Here is an 18,540-nt window from a genome sequence, read left to right as displayed (position 1 = left end):
AAAGTTCTTCAAATTCTAACAGTATGGTTCAGCTTTTTCCAAAATACAGTAAAACACTGTAAATCTTGACGATTTTTGGAGCCAATTTAACACTGTAAACCCACAGACTGTCTCACTCCGCTGCAGAATACTGTAATACATTCAATAAACTGTTGAAATAATTTACGGTACAGTGACACTGTAAAATAACAGTAGGATGCTGGCAAGTACAGCTGCCAGTAGTTAACCATAACATTACAGGAAAAACTGCATGGAACTAAAGTCGTTAATGGCTTAATGGCTGTTGGAAGGGGCTGTCTGATATTAACGTAAAGCAGTGAAAATACTCACAATATAGCCAACACTTAAACTGATAGAATTTTTTTAGATGGGTTAGGGTTAGGGTTAGGGTTAGGGTTATGTTGTCGCCCTTATCCACGACAGTACATAGATTTGCTTCCATTTTGAAATCCAGCCTGCTTCCTCAGATGTGCCGACTCTCATCTACTGTTTGTATTAGACTATCCTTGTGTTAAAATTACATTAGGTGCACTGTGATTGACGTTTTGGTCAAAAATCAAACACATCTATTCCACTGAACACATGATTTTACACAAAAGTAATTTTCATGATCCTGAGCAGGAATCGTTTCCTCCCGATGCTCGATGTTGTGTGTTAAAAATGTTGAGAGGTTTCGAGACACAAAATCTGTTTTTCTGAGCAATAGAATTTTGCCATGAACGAGTGCTTCCGATGTTTTTCTTGGTATGCATTTTCCTCACTTAAAACAACACTAGCCCTCTGTTCTTTTCATCTATTTATGATCAGTGTTTCGCATCTTGTGTACATTATGTTTTTTTTCTGAACACAGTAATTTTTTAAGTTTTATGTAGTGAGAACCACATTGGGAAAATGCTCTGCTTTGTTTATAAATATTGTGTAAATATGGAATTTCCTATCTGTTTTATTTGAATAAGGGCTGTAAGTCATTTTGAGTATTTATTATTGTTGCTGTCAGGTTTCAGAGATTATTTCATGTTGATGATTTTAGTAACATGAAGCATAGAGAGGTCGACGTTAGCTGTGAGTTGTGCATTTTTCTACTGTGCAATAGAGGAGGATAAAGTAAGCCTGCTGTGCTGTATGTTACATTATTGCAGCAGGTTTTTACATTAAACACATTGACACACATTAACTGTAGTGTAGGACAAAGAGACTATAAAGCAGACAGGCTGTCCAAAGCATTGATACTTTCTACTGTGCGATTACACAATACTGACTGAGATGTGAGACGCTGTGCAAAAACAAGCGTTGGAGAGGAGGAGGATACGTTTGATTTGTAGGGAGCATGCGGTTTAAAACTGGTTTGTACATGCAGAGATGATATTCAATGCTGTGAACGGATGATGGGTTGTGCAATATGAAACTGTGTTTTTGCAAGTAGAAGAAGGGAATTCATCCCACCTTGGCACAATGAATTTTTGAGGGACTTTTTTGCAGTTTGTTGTCTTGGATTCTGTTTAACAAAAGAGTATATGAGAGAACAGAGCTATGAGAAATGTATAAATACAAATAGCCAAGTAAATCCAAAGTGTATTGGTGTGATATAGCAAAAATATGTATATACTGTACGTACCTGTACTTCTTACTACAACAAAACAGATTATTTATACCCAACATGTTCTAGAAATTTTCTTTGCAGAGGATTGTTTAGTAACTGATGCCACTTTTGAAGATATGAAAATATTAAAGATTGTAAAATCAATATGAAGCTTTTGGTTTGAATTGTGTGTGCATTAAGGAAATGCCAGACTTTTCTTCTTCTTTTTTTTTTTGGAGCAAAAACATCCCACTACGTAGCAGGTACATTACAGGGTAACTTCAGTGTTTTTCAACCTGGACCCTATTTTCTGACCTTTGTGTCTACACTACTCAGAAAAAAAATGACTTTTTGACTTCGACCAATCTCTGGTCTGGACCCTTAAGAGGGGTAGAAATAAATGTATTCATCGTTAAACACACTTCATTCAAGGGCAACAAAAACAAAGTAAAACTCACAAAAAACATCTTGGTTTGTCGCCACTGTTACAACAATCACCAACTCTGACTGGTTGAAATAAATCCTTACTTCAGCCAGTTAGATGTGAAAATATGCTGGCTCTATACAGGCTTTTTCTGGGCTGTTTCTAGTTACACAAAAGGGATTTTACCCTTAAACAAAAAGGTTTGTCTCCGTAGGAAACCTTTCCATAATGTTGTTCGATACTTAGTATCACAATCTGAGCCTGTCAAGTGAAAAAAACAAACACTTTTTGTGGGCATAAATTAACAACACACAAATACCCCAAGTGGTTTCATTGCAGCCAGTTTTATTACTGCCGGCTGAAGCACTTTCACTCAATACTGGACCAGTCTCAGAAACTGTTGTTCCAATTAGTCACTTTAATGGCTCAGTTAATTCTCATCCCATAGGATAAACACAACTCCCTGCAGCCAAAATGACAGCTTAACAGGACTCAGTAGCTCTTTAGGTCAAGTTACTAGCAAAACATCATAATTAGTCAATATGGGTTTATGAGCCAATTCGAGATCACATTTACCAACTCTCTGGTAATAGTAAATCATGTTATCAAACACAAGATTGAGAGCACAGACACTATTTTACTGCCAGCCACAGTTAGTTACATTACATTTGCGGAATTTTCCCAGATGGGATTTGAAGTAGCAACAATAAGAAACATGTCCCAGTAACCACCAGTTCACCCGTCAATTCTACAAATGTAAACACATTAAAGATTTATGTTTCGCCTTCATGTATCGTAGTAGCTGCCACCGCTGCAGTAAGCCTGTGATGCCCCCCTATGGCTGATCTGGATACTACACATGAACCCAAAGCATTTGGGTGTCCAGAGATATTTTGTGCAATTAATATACTAATATTCTTTAATATTAATATTCTTTATCTGTCTATTAATAGACAGATTACTCCTGCTCCCATTTTACAAAAACTCAAAAACACAGAATATAAAACACTGATGTACTCCTTTGCATACTATTAAAATATGAGAACGGAGGTAAGTCATCTTTCAGATTAAAAATTTTAATAAAAACCTCATCAACAGTATGATTTATGAGAATTATAAGTTACTTTAGAGGCCTTATACATGGATATAAAATTAAATGTAATATTATATTATATATTAAATATAACAACCTGCAGGCATCCCTTAACCCTTTGATACCTGAGCAAATTGGCTTGATTTCTTTCAAAAACACGGCAAGAGGGCGACAAGCAACTTAACAAGTAAAGGCCTAAAAATGAACAAGAATTTTTTTTTAAGTCAAAAGAACATTACCAAAAAATTAAAGCTAAAAAAAAAAGAAAATGACTTTAAGAAATTAAATTTCTTTATGTAAAATAATTGTAAATGCATTATTAAGATAATGATAAATTTAGTTTTCTAGACATTTTTTCCCATTTCTTGATATCTTATAATGCCTCCAACTTTTCAGATCATTTCCCTGTCATCTATTACCTTTTTTTTGTAATTTGTATGACATTTCTGGCAAAGTTGCAAAATATGATTCTTCCAAGTTTTTGAAAAAAAATAAATAAATCCAACCAATAAAGTCAGGTGTCAAGAGTTAAAATGCTTGTGAAAGGTGTCTGAATGCACCAGAAAACTGATGATCCAGGTATTAAAGGGTTAAGCATGATCAAGGACATCTAAACACAGGAATATCCAGGTATATACAGTAGGTAGGTAGTTAAATCAGATCTTCAGCACTGGTTAATGTTACATTTTCAAACTGTAATTGGTCATCATTAGTTGTTATTTTAGCATGCTGGTGATTTACCTCATAAATAAAAGCATGCTTTAAAAAAATAAAAAGCGTCATCTCCATATTGTTGATTCTGGACCTGTATCAGATCAAAACCAAATTTTGTGGTATCAACAAAGGAAGGTTTATTATTTTAACAAGAGTTTGGGACATGGCCAGCCATGTTTGTGGCACCCAAACTGGGTATGGGTATTTGCAACCTGAGCACATTGGCTTGATTTATTTCAAAAACACGGGAAGAAGGCAATGAGCAACAAAACATGAAACGAGAGAAAAACTAGCGGGTAATTAGTAAAAAAAATACAAGAAAAAAAGCAAAAAAATTTGAAAAAAAAGAAAGTATGTGGGGAAAAAAGTGCTTTGATTTTTCAATAATTCTGTGACATAATATTAAGTATGTAATTGTAATCATTAAAATATAGTTTCTCCTTAGCTTTTGTCTTTTTTCCCTAGCTATGTCCATTGGGGTTTTTTTTTTTAAATAATTTTCTACGTCACTCATTTTTTGCAATTTGTGTAACATTTCTCACCAAGTTGTTCATTGCATATTCCGCCATGTTTATGACAGAAATTGAACCAGTGTGCTCAGGGTTCAATACTTGTGAAAGGCGTCTGAAAGTAGCACAAGAACAGTGATGTCAGTCTAGGTTTAAAGACTTAATGGGTTAGAAATTGAAACGTTAGTTTTCAACATATGTGCTACATATGAAACGTAAAAATGTAACGTCTGTGGTTTTCAGACATTTATTCTATTAATTGGGTTGGTTAAATAATACTAATAAATATACTTAAAATGAAAATAATTCCAAAGAAACTATCCTGAAATTAATGAATGAAATTACAATAAAGACACTATTGGCATCAACATTTGTTTGTCTTCAAGGAGGGATCAATTGCTGTGCAGTAATACAGGTGAGTGGCTGTTTGCATGTAACACCTGCTGTACAGATAGTTAATAATAATAATAATAATAATAATAATAATAATAATAATAATAATAATAATAATAATAATAATAATTCACTATGCCTGCCTTGTAAATACACTTCATAAACTTCTATATTCAATGCAGCCAGGCACAATTGCTGAACATGTAACATTCGGTATCTATGTATAAACTGAAGAGTTTTGGCATGTAAAGAAACATTAAAGATATACAAGTGATTTGGTCCTGTATTGCAAAAAAAACAAAATCCTTTGCTCTGTGGTCATTAGCTGCTCCTGAATGAGGCCAAGAGCTCACAAACTTATGACAACAAATTAGATTTGGTCAACTGGATATTCTGCAGCCCTGAATACAAAGACAAGCCAGCAGGACTGTTTAAACTTGCTCTGACTCTTGCTATGCTCTTGTAGTGCAGTCCTGACACATTAATGACCACAGGGAGAAAACAGAAAATTATACGTTAAAAGAGGAACGTACAAGAGAACGGTTATGTGTATTCTGATACTGAAGTGACACATTTTGAGGATCGTGTTGCTTTGGAGACAGTATGAGACCCATTAAAAGGGACAGTTCACTACAAAATCAAAAATGCATTATTTTTCTCCTCTTGCCTGTAGGTATATTTATTAATGCAACTAAATGACACTTGGCTTGTGGTGCTAACAGCGCCCCAAAAAAAAAAAACATCTGAAAACCATATAGTCTGCCATACATTTCCATTATAATGAAGAGAAGACGGACATCTCTACAGCAGATATCTCCAACACTTTACAACTCACGCCAAAACAGTCTAGATAGATAAACAGCACTACGAGTAAGAAGGGAAATATGTATTTTTGATTCTGTGGTGAACTGTCCCTTTAACACCCATTAAAATACAGAAAGAAGCATAACTTTGCCATAACATATATTATATTGTGTTAAACTGTAATGAAAAGCATCCCTGATGAGGAAGAGAGGCGGCTAGGAAGCTAAAATGCGCACTGTAAACAAAAATGTATGATGTGTGATTGACCACAGGTAGAGGAAGTGATGACGGGGAAAACATGGCACCTTCGAGAGGCATTAATCTGAACTCTCTCAGCTAATATGGTGACAAAGAAGGGTGACAGGCACGTCCATCGCTTGACAAGAGCATGATGAGGCAACGGTGTGATAAAAAGTCAGGCTTTGCTGGTATAGTGCTGGTAAGGTAATACATCAAGTTCTGTTAACTTTTTAAGGAAGCTAAAAATGACTGTTATTGTCATATTTGACAAATTTTTTTTTCACAAGTCAATGACTTGTAACACACATCATAACAGACAATCATATCTTGTGCCATAACAAAAGCACCTTAGGATGAGGATGTATATTTAAAAAGCTTTTTAAAGAGCACCTGTGCAGGTCATTAAAATTCAAAAATAACAATCAAAAGTACAGTTATGGAGCATATATAGTGATTTGGTTAAGCCAGGTGAAGTAATCTCACTTCATTAATACACAAAAACTCGTAATTTTACCTGATTTATCACACCCAGAGTAGAACTCTACTCTTTTTTGTCCCCCTGGTCCCAATGGCTAGCACACCTTGAAACCTGGTGTGAATAATATGTAGATACTGAATAGAGAAGAGCATCCAAGTGATGTCTGGTTAACTGGAAAAGTGACTTATAGCAAAGATTAACGCGCAAAGGCAGAGATATGATCGGGTGGTGGCTGATGGCAAGTGTCCCACTTTCACGCACAAACCCTTAAATAAAATCTATCGCTGTCCGGTTATGTTGGTGCCTCCAGGATTTATGACCATGGAATCCAGAAGGGGACGGAGAGCCTGGCCAAAAGGCCTAAAGAGGAAACACAGCAGACAGAAATACACTGAAATCAAAAGGCTTAAAGAAAGTCTGAACAAAGTACAGTATGTGAAGGGGAGAGGGGGAAACGTACAAAAATGAGCAAAAATCTTTCAACTGAGATTAACACACAAGGAGAGAGAGACAGAAAGAGACAAATAACAGACTGAAGTCACAGTGTCAAAATAACTGCAATTTCAGTATTACTTCAGTACTATTGCAAGTGATTGCCCTGTTATATTAATATTTCATAAATGTTGCGCTGTACTGCGATGCAGTGTTGTCTCGGTGTCACCACCTCTGGGAGGTACAAGAGGAACCAATCAAAGGAAAAATCCACCATCACTGCTCACACAACATTAATCTGTGATGTTCAACACATTGCAGGCTTTATTTGCAGTGAACTGATGCAATCTACTATTTCCTTATACCTGTTTTTCTAAATGCCTCCTGCTTTCACTTTGGTCGGTGCATCCTTGGCTATGGTCTATATTCAAAACGTATTTTATCTTTTTTTTTTCCATCTCCTCTGCAATGGATCTCTCTCTGGTAAATAGGGGAATATGGGTGCATAACAATTAGTCAAAAAAACAAACAAGCCCTTCCTACGTCTGAGAAAAGGCCTCTAAGGGTATCACACAGATGACTGACACTGGCTATGTTTACAAGCACAAAATATTCCAGTTTATGCCTTGTTCTGAAAAAGAAAATGTTCCTATTCATCTTTGGCTAACAAAAAATACTCTTCTAGTATTCCCGTTTACATGCAGCCACACATACTCGGATTAACGTGCTCTAACATGTCATTTATCACATAAAAATACACAGAATTGAAAAGACAGGAGCTGCTTGTCTTTTTACGTCTTTGCGTTAAAATACAGTTTTTTCAAAGTTTCCTCCTAATGATGTACTTGTTGGACCGTGCGAACACAGCCTCCCTCTTTCATTCCTTCAACCACCTTGTTGAAAAGGTCGGTGCTGCAACATTTGCTCATATTCAAAACCCTGTTGATATCCAAGTCTTTCATAAGGTTTAAAAGTCTGTGTGTTTCTCCCTCTGACCAGAAATGTGGGCTTTTCTTTTGGGCATGCATTTCTACACCACAACTGTTGGCGAATCAGTTTGTTTGCAACGTATCCATGACAACAGAGCTGACTGTAAACAGACAAGAAGCCGTGTGCAGTAAACTGCGGTAAAAACCCCAGAGATGTATTATTCTGATTGATATATATATGTATATATATATATATATATATATATATATATATATATATATATATGGGGGGGGGGGGTACCTATGTATATTCTATCTATATTTTATCAAAACAGAATATACTGTTTACATGACCTACATTAAATTCAGATTTTTTTTTTATATTTGGAATAATAGTTAACATAGCCACTGTCGTTAACAATTCCTACTAACTGCTGAATCTGTATTTTTTCCTTCTTTCACTTAATGTTGCTCATGTTTGGCCACGGAAATTACTGGGCCCCTGAAAAGGTCCAGTGAACAGGCCCTATCCAAATCTGCTTAAGGATACTTAATTCAACACATGCATGTGTTCTCTCTGTAATGGTTTAGACTGGTACATTTCTCAGATTATGTGAATGAGGGTTTTTTGTTGGGTTTCTTTTTGCGAAAACCGCATACAAAAACATTACTCATTACCATTTTCATAAGAGGAGGGTTTCATTATGAAACAGGCTACGTATTACTAAAGCCACAATAAACACAATGCTTATTTTTGTTGTTTTAATAAGTACTGGTGAATATTTTGGTTTAAAATAAAATGTGTTAATCATTCCTTGTGTTCAAGGATCAACATAATTATTGCTGACCAACCCCCCAAGCCCCAGGAAGCTTTCCTCTTTCCCCTCCCTGATGATGAGTGCTCAAGAGCTGTTTTCTGTTTTAAGGTGTTTGGATGATTCCACTAGCTACGCTCTGACAACGGACTCCAAGTGGAACACGTGACAGCAACCTGAAAAAAATCCAGGTCTGGCCCAGTCACTGGCTTCAGAAATCATATTGATATTAATCTTTTAAGGTAGTAAATATACATAACAGACTTAGGATTTCTCTTATTGAGACACCCCATTAAGCAGCGAACAGAGCACTACAAATATAGAGAGTATATAGACAGAGAGGATAGTAAGACGAGCACTGGTGATATAAGGACAGCTTTGTGACAGTTGTCAACTCACGTGGACAGCACATCAGATGGAAGGTCTGTAATGTACGATGGGATCTTTTTGCCCGTGAGGAACTGAGCCACCTCGTTGCTGAAATTGTTGCAGTTGTGCTCAAACAAGTTGTACTTGTCACCTCTGTGCACCAAGAGACCGAAGAGGAGAGAGAAAGAGACAGAGATGTGAATTCAGTGGTGAGACAGAGAGGCCGGAGAGGGTGGAGAGGGACGGGTGAGTCGCAGGAAAAGACGAGATAAAGACATTTTGACAGAGAGATAACAGGAAGAGCTGAGAAGTGTGAGGTTTTAAATGCACTGAAGGAAAAGTACAGAGGCTTCAAGATAATGTACTTTTTTTTCAATCTTCCTGCTTGCAAATAAGGGTAAATTCCCAGAGATAACATAGTTATATTTTTGAAAAGTTAGTTAGTTTTTGGGTTGTTGTTTTTTTCACACACACACATGCGAGAGTCAACCTTCCCAGTATAAATGCTGCAACACCTCATCCCACACACACATACACATCTTAAAAAAGAGGGCTTGGATGATTTTAGTCATGGAAAATGAGAACTGTGAGACTTTCTTTTTCAGAAAATAAGTTGTTTCAATTAATTTGCCTTCCTTGACATCACATGTTCTGCAGTGTGACAACTGCACAATGCAATGTGCTGATGCTGAAACGATATATTGTGCAGCTCTAAGTGTGCACATTAGACATTATGTCAAAGGCATACATAGAAAAAAAATAAATCCATTATTGTGTAACATTTTGTGGATATTTATCCCTAAAAGATTACTATAACCGTTAAGGTCATGACATACCACAGATTTCTATAATTTTTCCAAAATTTTCAGTTTTTTTTAAATAATTTCAGGTCTTTTCCAGGGCAGGAAAATGAGATCATGAAATAATGTGACTTTTCCTTGTTTTCCATGACCATGGGAAACATGTATTGAATTCCTGGTGAAATAATTTGGAGAATGACGAGGATTCCTCATAATGTATTGAAAGACTCTCTGAGTATAAAAATAAAAATCTGTAGCCTACCAAACCACGCGTTGTTAGCCATTATTTATTTTTATTTTTATCACTAATCAGTGTCTTCAGTAGCAAAGTGTGTACTTCCCATCGTGGCCTCCGGGTGGTCCCACTGAGGCTTAAATCTATGTGATGAGTCTGAGGCTTTACCTGTAAGTTGATTCTGCCAGTGAAATCAGGTATTCCATAAATATGTCTTCAGGCACCTCCGTGGAGCCTAGGTCCACTATGGAGTCAGGCTGACCCAAGGGGGTGCCACCCTGGGACACAACACACAAACACATCAGTATGCCTGGTTCCAAACACTTGACAAACACTTCTTGATCCATTATTTGTGTTCATATTACATCAAGACATTTTAAGACTTAAGGACATGAAGCTGATTCTTACAGGTGGACAGTTGCTGATGCCTTCTCCCATAAAGAAGAACTCCTTTCCATGGATAACAATAGCAGTGTGCCTAAAGTACCAAAACACGTTATTGCAAAAAAACAAGCAAATCAAAGTAACCACGGGTCATGTGATCTTAAGATTTAGATTTTATTTCACACAGGCAAAATAAAATGAAGACTATATAAAATAAAAATATAGAAAGAAGCACATCTGGTAAACAACATAAGTATTTCATGTCCAAAAGGGGGTAGGAGGAACTGAATACTTATGAAATCGTACCCTTTTTTCATAATAATAATAATAATAATAATAATAATAATAATAATAATAATAATAAAACACATACCCCTCCCCCCTTTTCACCATACGAACCTCAATATGTTGGCTCTCTACTCGTTGTTTTGTTCACAATTCTCATTGCTCTTCTTTTAAAGGATAAAGAATGGATGTATGTTTGTTTTATATGTATTTAAGTGAGAAGACTTCTAGAAAAATAAGTCTGATAAATTTGCACTCACCATATCCCATCAAGTTGTCTCCCTGTGAAGGTAAAAAAAGAGGAATTCATTCAGAATATTTCAATTTTATTTATGTATGAAGTTGGCAGAAAGTCATGGCTCAGGCCTCAGTAGCATCCCCGCTCTTTCCTGGGTGCTCTCGCCTGCCGGGCGGACTGTTTCCGGCTTCAATGGAGCAACAGGTAGCTTGTCATAAACTCACCGAGCATGAGAGGACTCAGCTGGCGGGCCATGCCTTTGGACATGTCGTAGACGTACAGCTTCACTGGGTAAGAGTTGGTTTGGTCCATGACGGCACAAAGAGATAACGTCAAAATGACAGCGAGCCTCGTACAAAGTTAGCTGACTCACATCCACCGAGAGTTAGCCGGCTGGCTAGTTCACCGGCATCTAGCAAACAAAACTTTGATAACTTTATAGTGGAACGGTTACGGATATAACATAGGGTTCAGACTATTTCACTGAAAAGAAAAAAAATAAGTGTCAAATATAAATCTCCTAATGACAGACTGAAGCTGCCGAGTGCTGACAGCTCGTGCTGTGTCACTGTCAGACTGTAAACAATAACATGACTGTCAAAATTCGCACTTTTTCCGGAGTCGAGCCCCTCTGCTGACAAATCCCGCCTCCTTTATTCGGATTGGTCAGTATCTTTGATTGGCGGACAAGTGTCCAATCGACGACGAGTCATTCCGTACGCTTTTCAACGTGCTCGTTCACGTACCTGAACGCGCCAGCCATTGAAACTAGTCCGGACTTGTGGGGAGAGAGAAGCAGAACACGGCAAGTGACTGTATGCTCATACAATAACTTTATATCTTTTCGTGTTATTGTTTTAATGTGTTTAGTCCTTATATAGTTTGTGTGCATTGTTAGATATATACATTTGTTAACTAAACGATCCCAAAATGTCAATGAAGCTAACGGTGGCTAATTGCAAGCTAAAGTTAAGCTAGCTAACGGGTAAAGTTGAAACCGCAGTTGTACGTATAATATGTTAATAACGTATAATAGCATGTAATCGATTTTTTTCTGATTCGAATAGTTTTTTCCTTTTAACAGTTATGGATCTGATATTACATAAGCAACTGAGGGACTGTTCCTTATTCATGGGAGGAACAGGGTGGTTCAACAAAGGGGGAGGCATGTCAAAACAAGCTTAAATCGTTGTATTTTGTATTGATTTTACTTCCAGTTTCTAAAGATAACATGCCTTATAAACTGACAGGTTTGGAAATCATGTTCTCTTAAAAAATCGTCCAAATAGAATCAGTAAAAACAGAAATGATCATTGAATTTTCAAATTATTTGGGACAAATGATAACATTAGAAAAAATGTATTTCCAAGTCTGAGCTTAAAATACTGATTTGATTTCATCAAAACCACTTTATTCTACATCAAGGCTTTTTTTCAACTACAGGATTTCAACTTTTAATTTTCAAATACCAAAGTGTTAAGATCTACATTTACTTCAAGTCACCCAGGGAGGCTCACTGAGGTGCACAGCTAGATGCCTCCTATTAAAATGACAATGTCATCCAAAATCTCTGTCACTACACAGTTAAAACATCAAATGTTGTAATAAATACGCTATTATATGTTTCCTGGTGTGAACTGCTGAATCCTCTGACAGCAACAAAAGCAGCAAAAATGGCAGAGTGGAACGCCTACTACCGCAATGAGGATGACGAAGAAGAGCAAGAGGAAGGAGAGCAATCTGGAGGTGAGATGATGCAAATAATTTAAGACTGTCCGCTACCAATCAATCACTGATTTGATCACTGATCACTTTACCTGATATTTTTAGGGGCTTTTAATACACTTTTCTGTATGTATTCATTTTTTCAACAGGTATACTTTTTTTATTGGCTTCTTTTTTGGTGAAGCTTTGGCGACTCCCAGTGGGGGTCACGATTTCACACTTGCATGCAGTCAAGTGTTCTGAAATGAAGTTTTTAACTAAACGTTTATCAGCCAGCATTTGATACCAAAAAGTAAGACAAAGTTACACAACAACAAATCAGGTGCTCTGTCTTTGTTAGATGATTACAAGGTTACAGGGAGAGACAGTTTGGTCTTCTTGGTTGATGCCTCCAAGGAAATGTTCGTCAAAGGAGAAGATGGACAGCCCTCCAATTTTGACATGACCATGCAGGTAAGATGATCTTTTTGTCTCTTTTGTTTTGTCTTTGTTGGAATTACAAGAAAAGTGCTTGAATCATCTCAGTTGTGATGTAGAGGTTTAAGGCAGCGTAGTTGGGAAAAGGAATTTTTAAAAGGAAGTCTTTAAGTCATAAGTCATAACACAAACTGAAAGCCTCCAAAGCTTACCTTCTGCATATCAATATTCAGACTTAGATATTTTCTTCTCAAATCTGCTCTTCTGTCTTATGATGATAAGTGTCTGTGTTCTGTCCTTGAAGGTCGTGCGCAGTGTGTACACCAGTAAGATCATTAGCAGTCACAGGGACCTGGTGGCTTTGGTTTTCTACGGCACAGAGCAGAGCAAAAATCTGAGAAACTCATTCAAGCATGTCTACGTGTACCACGACCTCGATGAACCCGGTGAGATGCTGCAATCTTCAAATTAACTCGATCAGCTTTCATTTGTAATGCTGTCGTTTTGCTGCAGACAGAAATGTGGGCACAGTTCGTGTTCACCCCTAGTCATTCATTCATTCATTTTTCTGCAAGGTGCTAAGCGAGTGCAGGAGGTGGACGCTCTGCGGGGGACAAAAGGTGCGCAGCTAGCAGCAGAGACCATGGGCAGCGGAGAAACATCTTTAGGCGACGCCCTGTGGTGCTGTGCCAACCTCTACAGTGACATCAAGCTGCGCCTCTCACACAAGCGGCTCATGATCTTCACCTGCAGGGACAAACCACACGAGGGTGACAGCACGAAGGACCGACAGGCTCGCACCAAGTCTGGTGACCTCAAAGAGACTGGTACGTCTGGAGAAAATGCTGCTATGTTATGTTCTGTGTGTTAGTTTTCAGTTTTGCAGCTTTTAATACCTGTATGTCATGGACTCACGTGACTGATCCCTTCTCTCTCAGGTGTCATCATTGATTTAATGCATCTGATGAAACCCGGCGGCTTTGATGTGGCGCCCTTCTTCCGTGACATCGTAAGTCCGCCAGAGGATGAGAGCGATTTGGGACTGCAGCTGGAGCCCTGTGACAAACTGGAGGACCTGCAGAAGAGGGTGCGGGCAAAGGAACAAAAGAAGAGAGCCATGGCCAGGTAGAGATACGTTACACATCTCCATTTCCAGACACATAAAAGTTAAATGTAGTTAAGTCACTTCCTTTTTCTATTTATGGCTCTGTTTTGCTCTCTTCTTTCTTTGTTGTTTGTCTTTGAGTCTTTTCAATTAATTAAAGGGATATTTTGCTGATTTCCAACATTGCCCATCACCATGGACACAAAGAGTATAGAAATGCATCAAGAGATGGACCTGCCCCTCTTTCCCTCTCTCCCTCTTCATGAAAGACTATCTTTCCCACAGTGAAAAACTTCTTAAACACTTTTTCTCTTTCTTCTCACACTGTCCTCCTCTCTGCCATCTTCAGGGTAAACCTGTGTCTTGGTGAGGGCATAAATGTAGCGGTGGGACTTTATGCAACTGCTGTCTCAGCCAGGAAACCAGCTCCCATCAGACTTTACAGGGAAACCAATGAGCCGGTCCGCAGCAAAACCCGAACCTTTCACACGCAGACCGGCAGCCTGCTGCTGCCCAGCGAGATCAAGAAAGCCCAGGTGAGTGCAAACCTAATCTACGCTAGCTTAAGTTTTATTTTACAATAACTATCCAGTAATACATTCAAAGTTTATGGTCTATTATCCACCGGAATTGCAGGGTTACAAACAACTTAATTTAGTGGCAAATCAACTTTAATTTCAGTGATTTGATTGAGTGATTTTTGTTGACGTGTGCTGCAGGTGTACGGTAAGAAGCAGATAGTGATGGAGAGGGACGAGGTGGACGCCATCAAGAAGTTTGAAGATCCTGGAATGTATCTGATCGGATTCAAACCCATGGAGAGGCTCAAACGTCACCACCACATCCGACCTGCTGTCTTCCTCTATCCGGAGGAGAACGAGGTGAAAGGTAACGCTGACTGTGTCGGATTTACTTCAGAAATAAGAGGTTGAAGTATTAAAACCTCAGTGTTGAGGTTGTATTGTATTTATATAGTGTGTATGTTTTTAAAATATGCATGCTTATGTTTTTTCTTTTCTACTGTTGTCTTTAATAATATGCATTTTATCTGATATTATGATCAAAGTTGAGTTTTAATATACCCTGTGTTTTTCTCCTCAGGCAGCGCATGCCTGTTCTCTGCTTTGTTGGCAAAATGTAGCGAGAAAAACGTGTTCGCTCTGTGCCGCTGCGTCTCTCGCCGAAACTACCCGCCTCGGTTTGTCGCTCTGGTGCCTCAGAAAGAGGAGATCGACGAGTGGAAAGTTCAGATTACTCCACCAGGTAACACACAGCTGTACTACTGTGGTTGATCAGTGAAAAGCGAGATATACAGCTGTATTAATCATGTCGGATATCAAAGTGTACTAAAATTGATGGCGACGTGTCGTCTTTTGTGCCCACGTCAGGTTTCAACGTCATTTATCTGCCGTACGCTGACGACTTCCGAACCGTGGATCCTCCTCAGTGTCCGTCAGCCTCACAAACACAGGTGGATAAAATGAAGGAGATCGTCTCTAAGCTCCGCTTCAAATACAGGTAGCTGCTCATATTCAGTGCTTCATAGAGATCTTAGTTAAGAGACTCCTAAAATGGTTTGGAAGAAATCTAGTAGGGTGCTACAAATCAAATTCTGTAACCCTTAGACTACCCAAAGAGTTTTGTATTCTGGGAGACATGTGTTAAATTAACAGAAAGTTGACTTACTGATACCATGACCGGTCTTGAAATTTGTGGACATTATGGTGACAAAGTGACAGTTATTTAGTGTCATCTTTGCTCATAACAGGGTCATTCCCTATCCCCCTTTACTCTGCCTGTTCAAGGCAGGAATATTGTACCACCTCGTTGTTCTGTATAAAACGTGTAATCCTGTAATGGGTGGACAGAGTTGTCTCACCTTTGAGCCAGTAAAGGAAGTAATAACATCACCAAAACAGTGTCTGTATAAGGGACAGCCAGCAGGATGGAAATAAAGGCAGGACGGTTTACGCTTTGTGTGTGCAACCCACCGCAAGAGATTTAAAAGCAGCTGATAGCAGATAGCAGCTAACTCAAATCACCATGACGTTATGAAAAGTAGATTACTTACTTATTACTCATTACATTCAGTTTTCAACTCAGGTACACTGAGGCTACTTAGAAGCCATACTCTGATTTAATAGGTTGACAGAATGAGGAACAAAAGACATTTTTACCTTATTTAGTTGAACCTGTGGGACTCTAAATCTCCCATGTGATGGCAAAAGCCGATAATCGTTAAATAAGGTTTTGTGTAATGTTGTCATGTTAAGTCACTGTTATTGTTCATAAAAGGCCGCCAACGCGCATGTTATATGTCACACTGGAGGCCAACGCCGTTGTGTTAAACATCACGCCTATTTTGCTTCCACAATGTCTGCATGCTGTCTAAAATGACACAGTGGTGTAGCCATTGTTTGGTTCTGTGTGAAAATGCAAAGGCGGTGCAAAGAAGGGACTCTAAAAACAGCTGACAGCAGATAGCAGGGCTCTGTAGCATGGTCTCCGTGTAAAAAGGGCAACAAGTTTACCTTCTTTGTAACCTAATGCAGGAGTGATGCTTTTGAGAATCCAGTCATCCAGAAGCACTACAGGAACCTGGAGGCCTTGGCTCTGGATATGATGGCTCCAGAGGACATTGAGGACCTCATCTGTAAGATGCAGACAGACAAATATTCAGAGACCCTTTTGGTGCTGCTACAACCACTTCCCTTTTGTCTCACACTCCCTGTGCTTGTCTGTCTTTTCTTTTCCTCTGTCTCAGTACCAAAGGTGGACCAGATTGACAACCGTCTTGGTCCACTGGTTGATGAGTTTAAAGATATGGTTTATCCTGCCAACTACAACCCTGACAGCAAACCAGCCGCCAAACGTAAAACAGGTCAGAGGCGGAGTCAGAACTGAAACTAAGCAAAATTGCAGTAAAAATCTTTTCTTTTGACTGAATGTTTTCCCCTGCAGCTGATGCTGAAGGCGGAGCTGGAAAGAAGCCCAAAGTGGAAGTGCCAGAGGATGAGCTCAAGGCCCGTGTACAGAACGGCACTCTGGGAAAGCTGACCGTGCCGGTGTTGAAGGAGGCCTGTAAGCAGTTAGGAATTCGCACCACTGGGACCAAGAAGCAGGAGCTGATAGATGCTCTGAACGCCCAGCTGGGCTCATCATGAGGAGTGAAATACACAACTCACTGTGCCTTTCTGAAAACTCAGATCAGCAGATCTGTAGATAGACTTGACTCCAAACTAGAAATGACTCCAAACACTGTTTTGAAAGCAGGTAACTGTTTTTTAAAGGGAAAGTTTGGATTTTTTAAAGTGGGGTTGTATGAGGTACTTATCTATACTCAGTGTATTACAAGCAGTCGATGTCAGTCGGATTGCCCCCAGTTTGGAGAAGCAGGCTGGAGTCCGATACAGGAGCTAAGCAACATACTGCTGTGAGTGGGAGTCAGCACAAAAATGTATTTTAGCGAACTAAAAAATGTTCCAGCTAAAAACATCGACATCATTTCAGGTGTACACTATATTGAGAGTATTTTCACGGCTTTACCTGAATGTCAAACAATGAGTTCCAGCCGGAAAGCTGTTGACGGCTTCAGTTCTCGATCTATGCTCAAAGCCACCAGGCTCCATTGAAAAAAGCAGTGATATAATACTGCTGAATAACGGAGCTGCTGGTCTACCGCTGCCTCAAAAAAATTATTTGGTTTGTATTATTGTGTTGTTTTTGGCAAATCTAAACTAACTCTTTAAACACCAGAGTCCCACAATAGTCACAGGAATAAAATATAGGATTGAGGCAGCAATAAACCAGCAGCTCCTGTGTCCAGTGATGTTAAATCACGTTTTCTCAATGAAATCTGGCTTTTAAGAGAGCGATAAAACGGCTTCATTTTCTCAGTGGTCAACAATGTCTGACACTGAGGTAAAGCAGTGAAAATATTCGCAATATAGCAGACACTTACACTGATAGTGATTTTTTTTAGGCGGGAAAAATACAATTTGTTGCTGACCCCATCCACAGCAGTACATTGATTAACTTCCATGTCGGACTCCAGCCTGCTTCTCCAAACTGTTTGTAATATATTCTCTATGGATAAATAACCTACACAACACAGCTTCAAAAAATCTGAACTATCCCTCTAATTTACCACATGGTCTGTAAAATTTAGCGTGGACCAGGAGGATGTTTGGAGTGATAAACAATAAAGTTTCCTGTTGTGCTTGATAGGTATAAACCTGTTGATTTACGCCTTTTTTTCAGGGTTGCATGGTTAGGTGCAGCTCAGTGCTAATGTCTGCAGAAGGTGTGTCAGTCCCACATGACATGAATAATGTTTGAATGTAAAAAAAACAACATTTTCTTGTGATCAAGAACTCAAACTGGTCATAAAAATCATAAAAATACTGTAACCGCTGATGACACTTTTTTATAATCCTGCATTTGCTTTAATAAAACCAAAACTTTTTACAGCCCTGCATCCCTTTTGTCTCTCTTATTTTAATAATAGCCTCATGAGTCAGTACACTGTACATGTGAAGCAGCATTTCCAGTTCCTCTTGTAGCGAAACAAAA

At 38.6% G+C, this 18,540-nt stretch overlaps 2 protein-coding genes across 2 annotated transcripts; one reads left to right on the top strand and one right to left on the bottom strand.

Annotated features, from left to right (window-relative positions):
* Window positions 1-3,063: 3,063 nt before the first annotated feature.
* On the bottom strand, window positions 3,064-11,326 carry desi1b (desumoylating isopeptidase 1b). Its single transcript, XM_042508612.2, has 6 exons — window positions 10,946-11,326; window positions 10,744-10,765; window positions 10,223-10,292; window positions 9,983-10,092; window positions 8,810-8,932; window positions 3,064-6,594 (listed from the first exon to the last, which is right to left on the bottom strand). The coding sequence occupies exons 1-6, from the start codon at window positions 11,031-11,033 to the stop codon at window positions 6,513-6,515; spliced, it is 495 nt and encodes a 164-aa protein (XP_042364546.2). The 5' UTR covers window positions 11,034-11,326; the 3' UTR covers window positions 3,064-6,512.
* A 103-nt stretch (window positions 11,327-11,429) lies between these two features.
* Window positions 11,430-18,437, top strand: xrcc6 (X-ray repair cross complementing 6). Its single transcript, XM_042508610.2, has 13 exons — window positions 11,430-11,536; window positions 12,378-12,467; window positions 12,787-12,899; window positions 13,168-13,309; window positions 13,439-13,690; window positions 13,802-13,988; window positions 14,318-14,504; window positions 14,688-14,856; window positions 15,070-15,231; window positions 15,357-15,486; window positions 16,521-16,621; window positions 16,733-16,849; window positions 16,930-18,437. The coding sequence occupies exons 2-13, from the start codon at window positions 12,395-12,397 to the stop codon at window positions 17,130-17,132; spliced, it is 1,836 nt and encodes a 611-aa protein (XP_042364544.2). The 5' UTR covers window positions 11,430-11,536; window positions 12,378-12,394; the 3' UTR covers window positions 17,133-18,437.
* Window positions 18,438-18,540: the final 103 nt, after the last annotated feature.

Source organism: Plectropomus leopardus, chromosome 19 (assembly GCF_026936395.1).
Source record: "Plectropomus leopardus strain MGB_pleo_1.0 chromosome 19, ASM2693639v1, whole genome shotgun sequence".
Classification (NCBI taxonomy): domain Eukaryota; kingdom Metazoa; phylum Chordata; class Actinopteri; order Perciformes; family Serranidae; genus Plectropomus; species Plectropomus leopardus.
Note: the sequence above shows the minus strand (reverse complement) of the source record. Positions and strands in the feature narration are given on the sequence as shown.

Excerpts from the sequence above, each read along its gene's own strand:
- desi1b (XM_042508612.2), bottom strand. The coding sequence starts at position 11,033 with ATGGACCAAACCAACTCTTACCCAGTGAAGCTGTACGTCTACGACATG. Across the intron at positions 8,933-9,982 it reads CTGGCAGAATCAACTTACAG|AGGTGACAAGTACAACTTGT; the intron begins GTAAAGCCTCAG and ends CTTGGTGCACAG. Across the intron at positions 6,595-8,809 it reads CCATCTGATGTGCTGTCCAC|GCCTTTTGGCCAGGCTCTCC; the intron begins GTGAGTTGACAA and ends TTTCCTCTTTAG.
- xrcc6 (XM_042508610.2), top strand. The coding sequence starts at position 12,395 with ATGGCAGAGTGGAACGCCTACTACCGCAATGAGGATGACGAAGAAGAG. Across the intron at positions 13,989-14,317 it reads AAGAAGAGAGCCATGGCCAG|GGTAAACCTGTGTCTTGGTG; the intron begins GTAGAGATACGT and ends TGCCATCTTCAG. Across the intron at positions 14,857-15,069 it reads GGAGGAGAACGAGGTGAAAG|GCAGCGCATGCCTGTTCTCT; the intron begins GTAACGCTGACT and ends TTTTCTCCTCAG.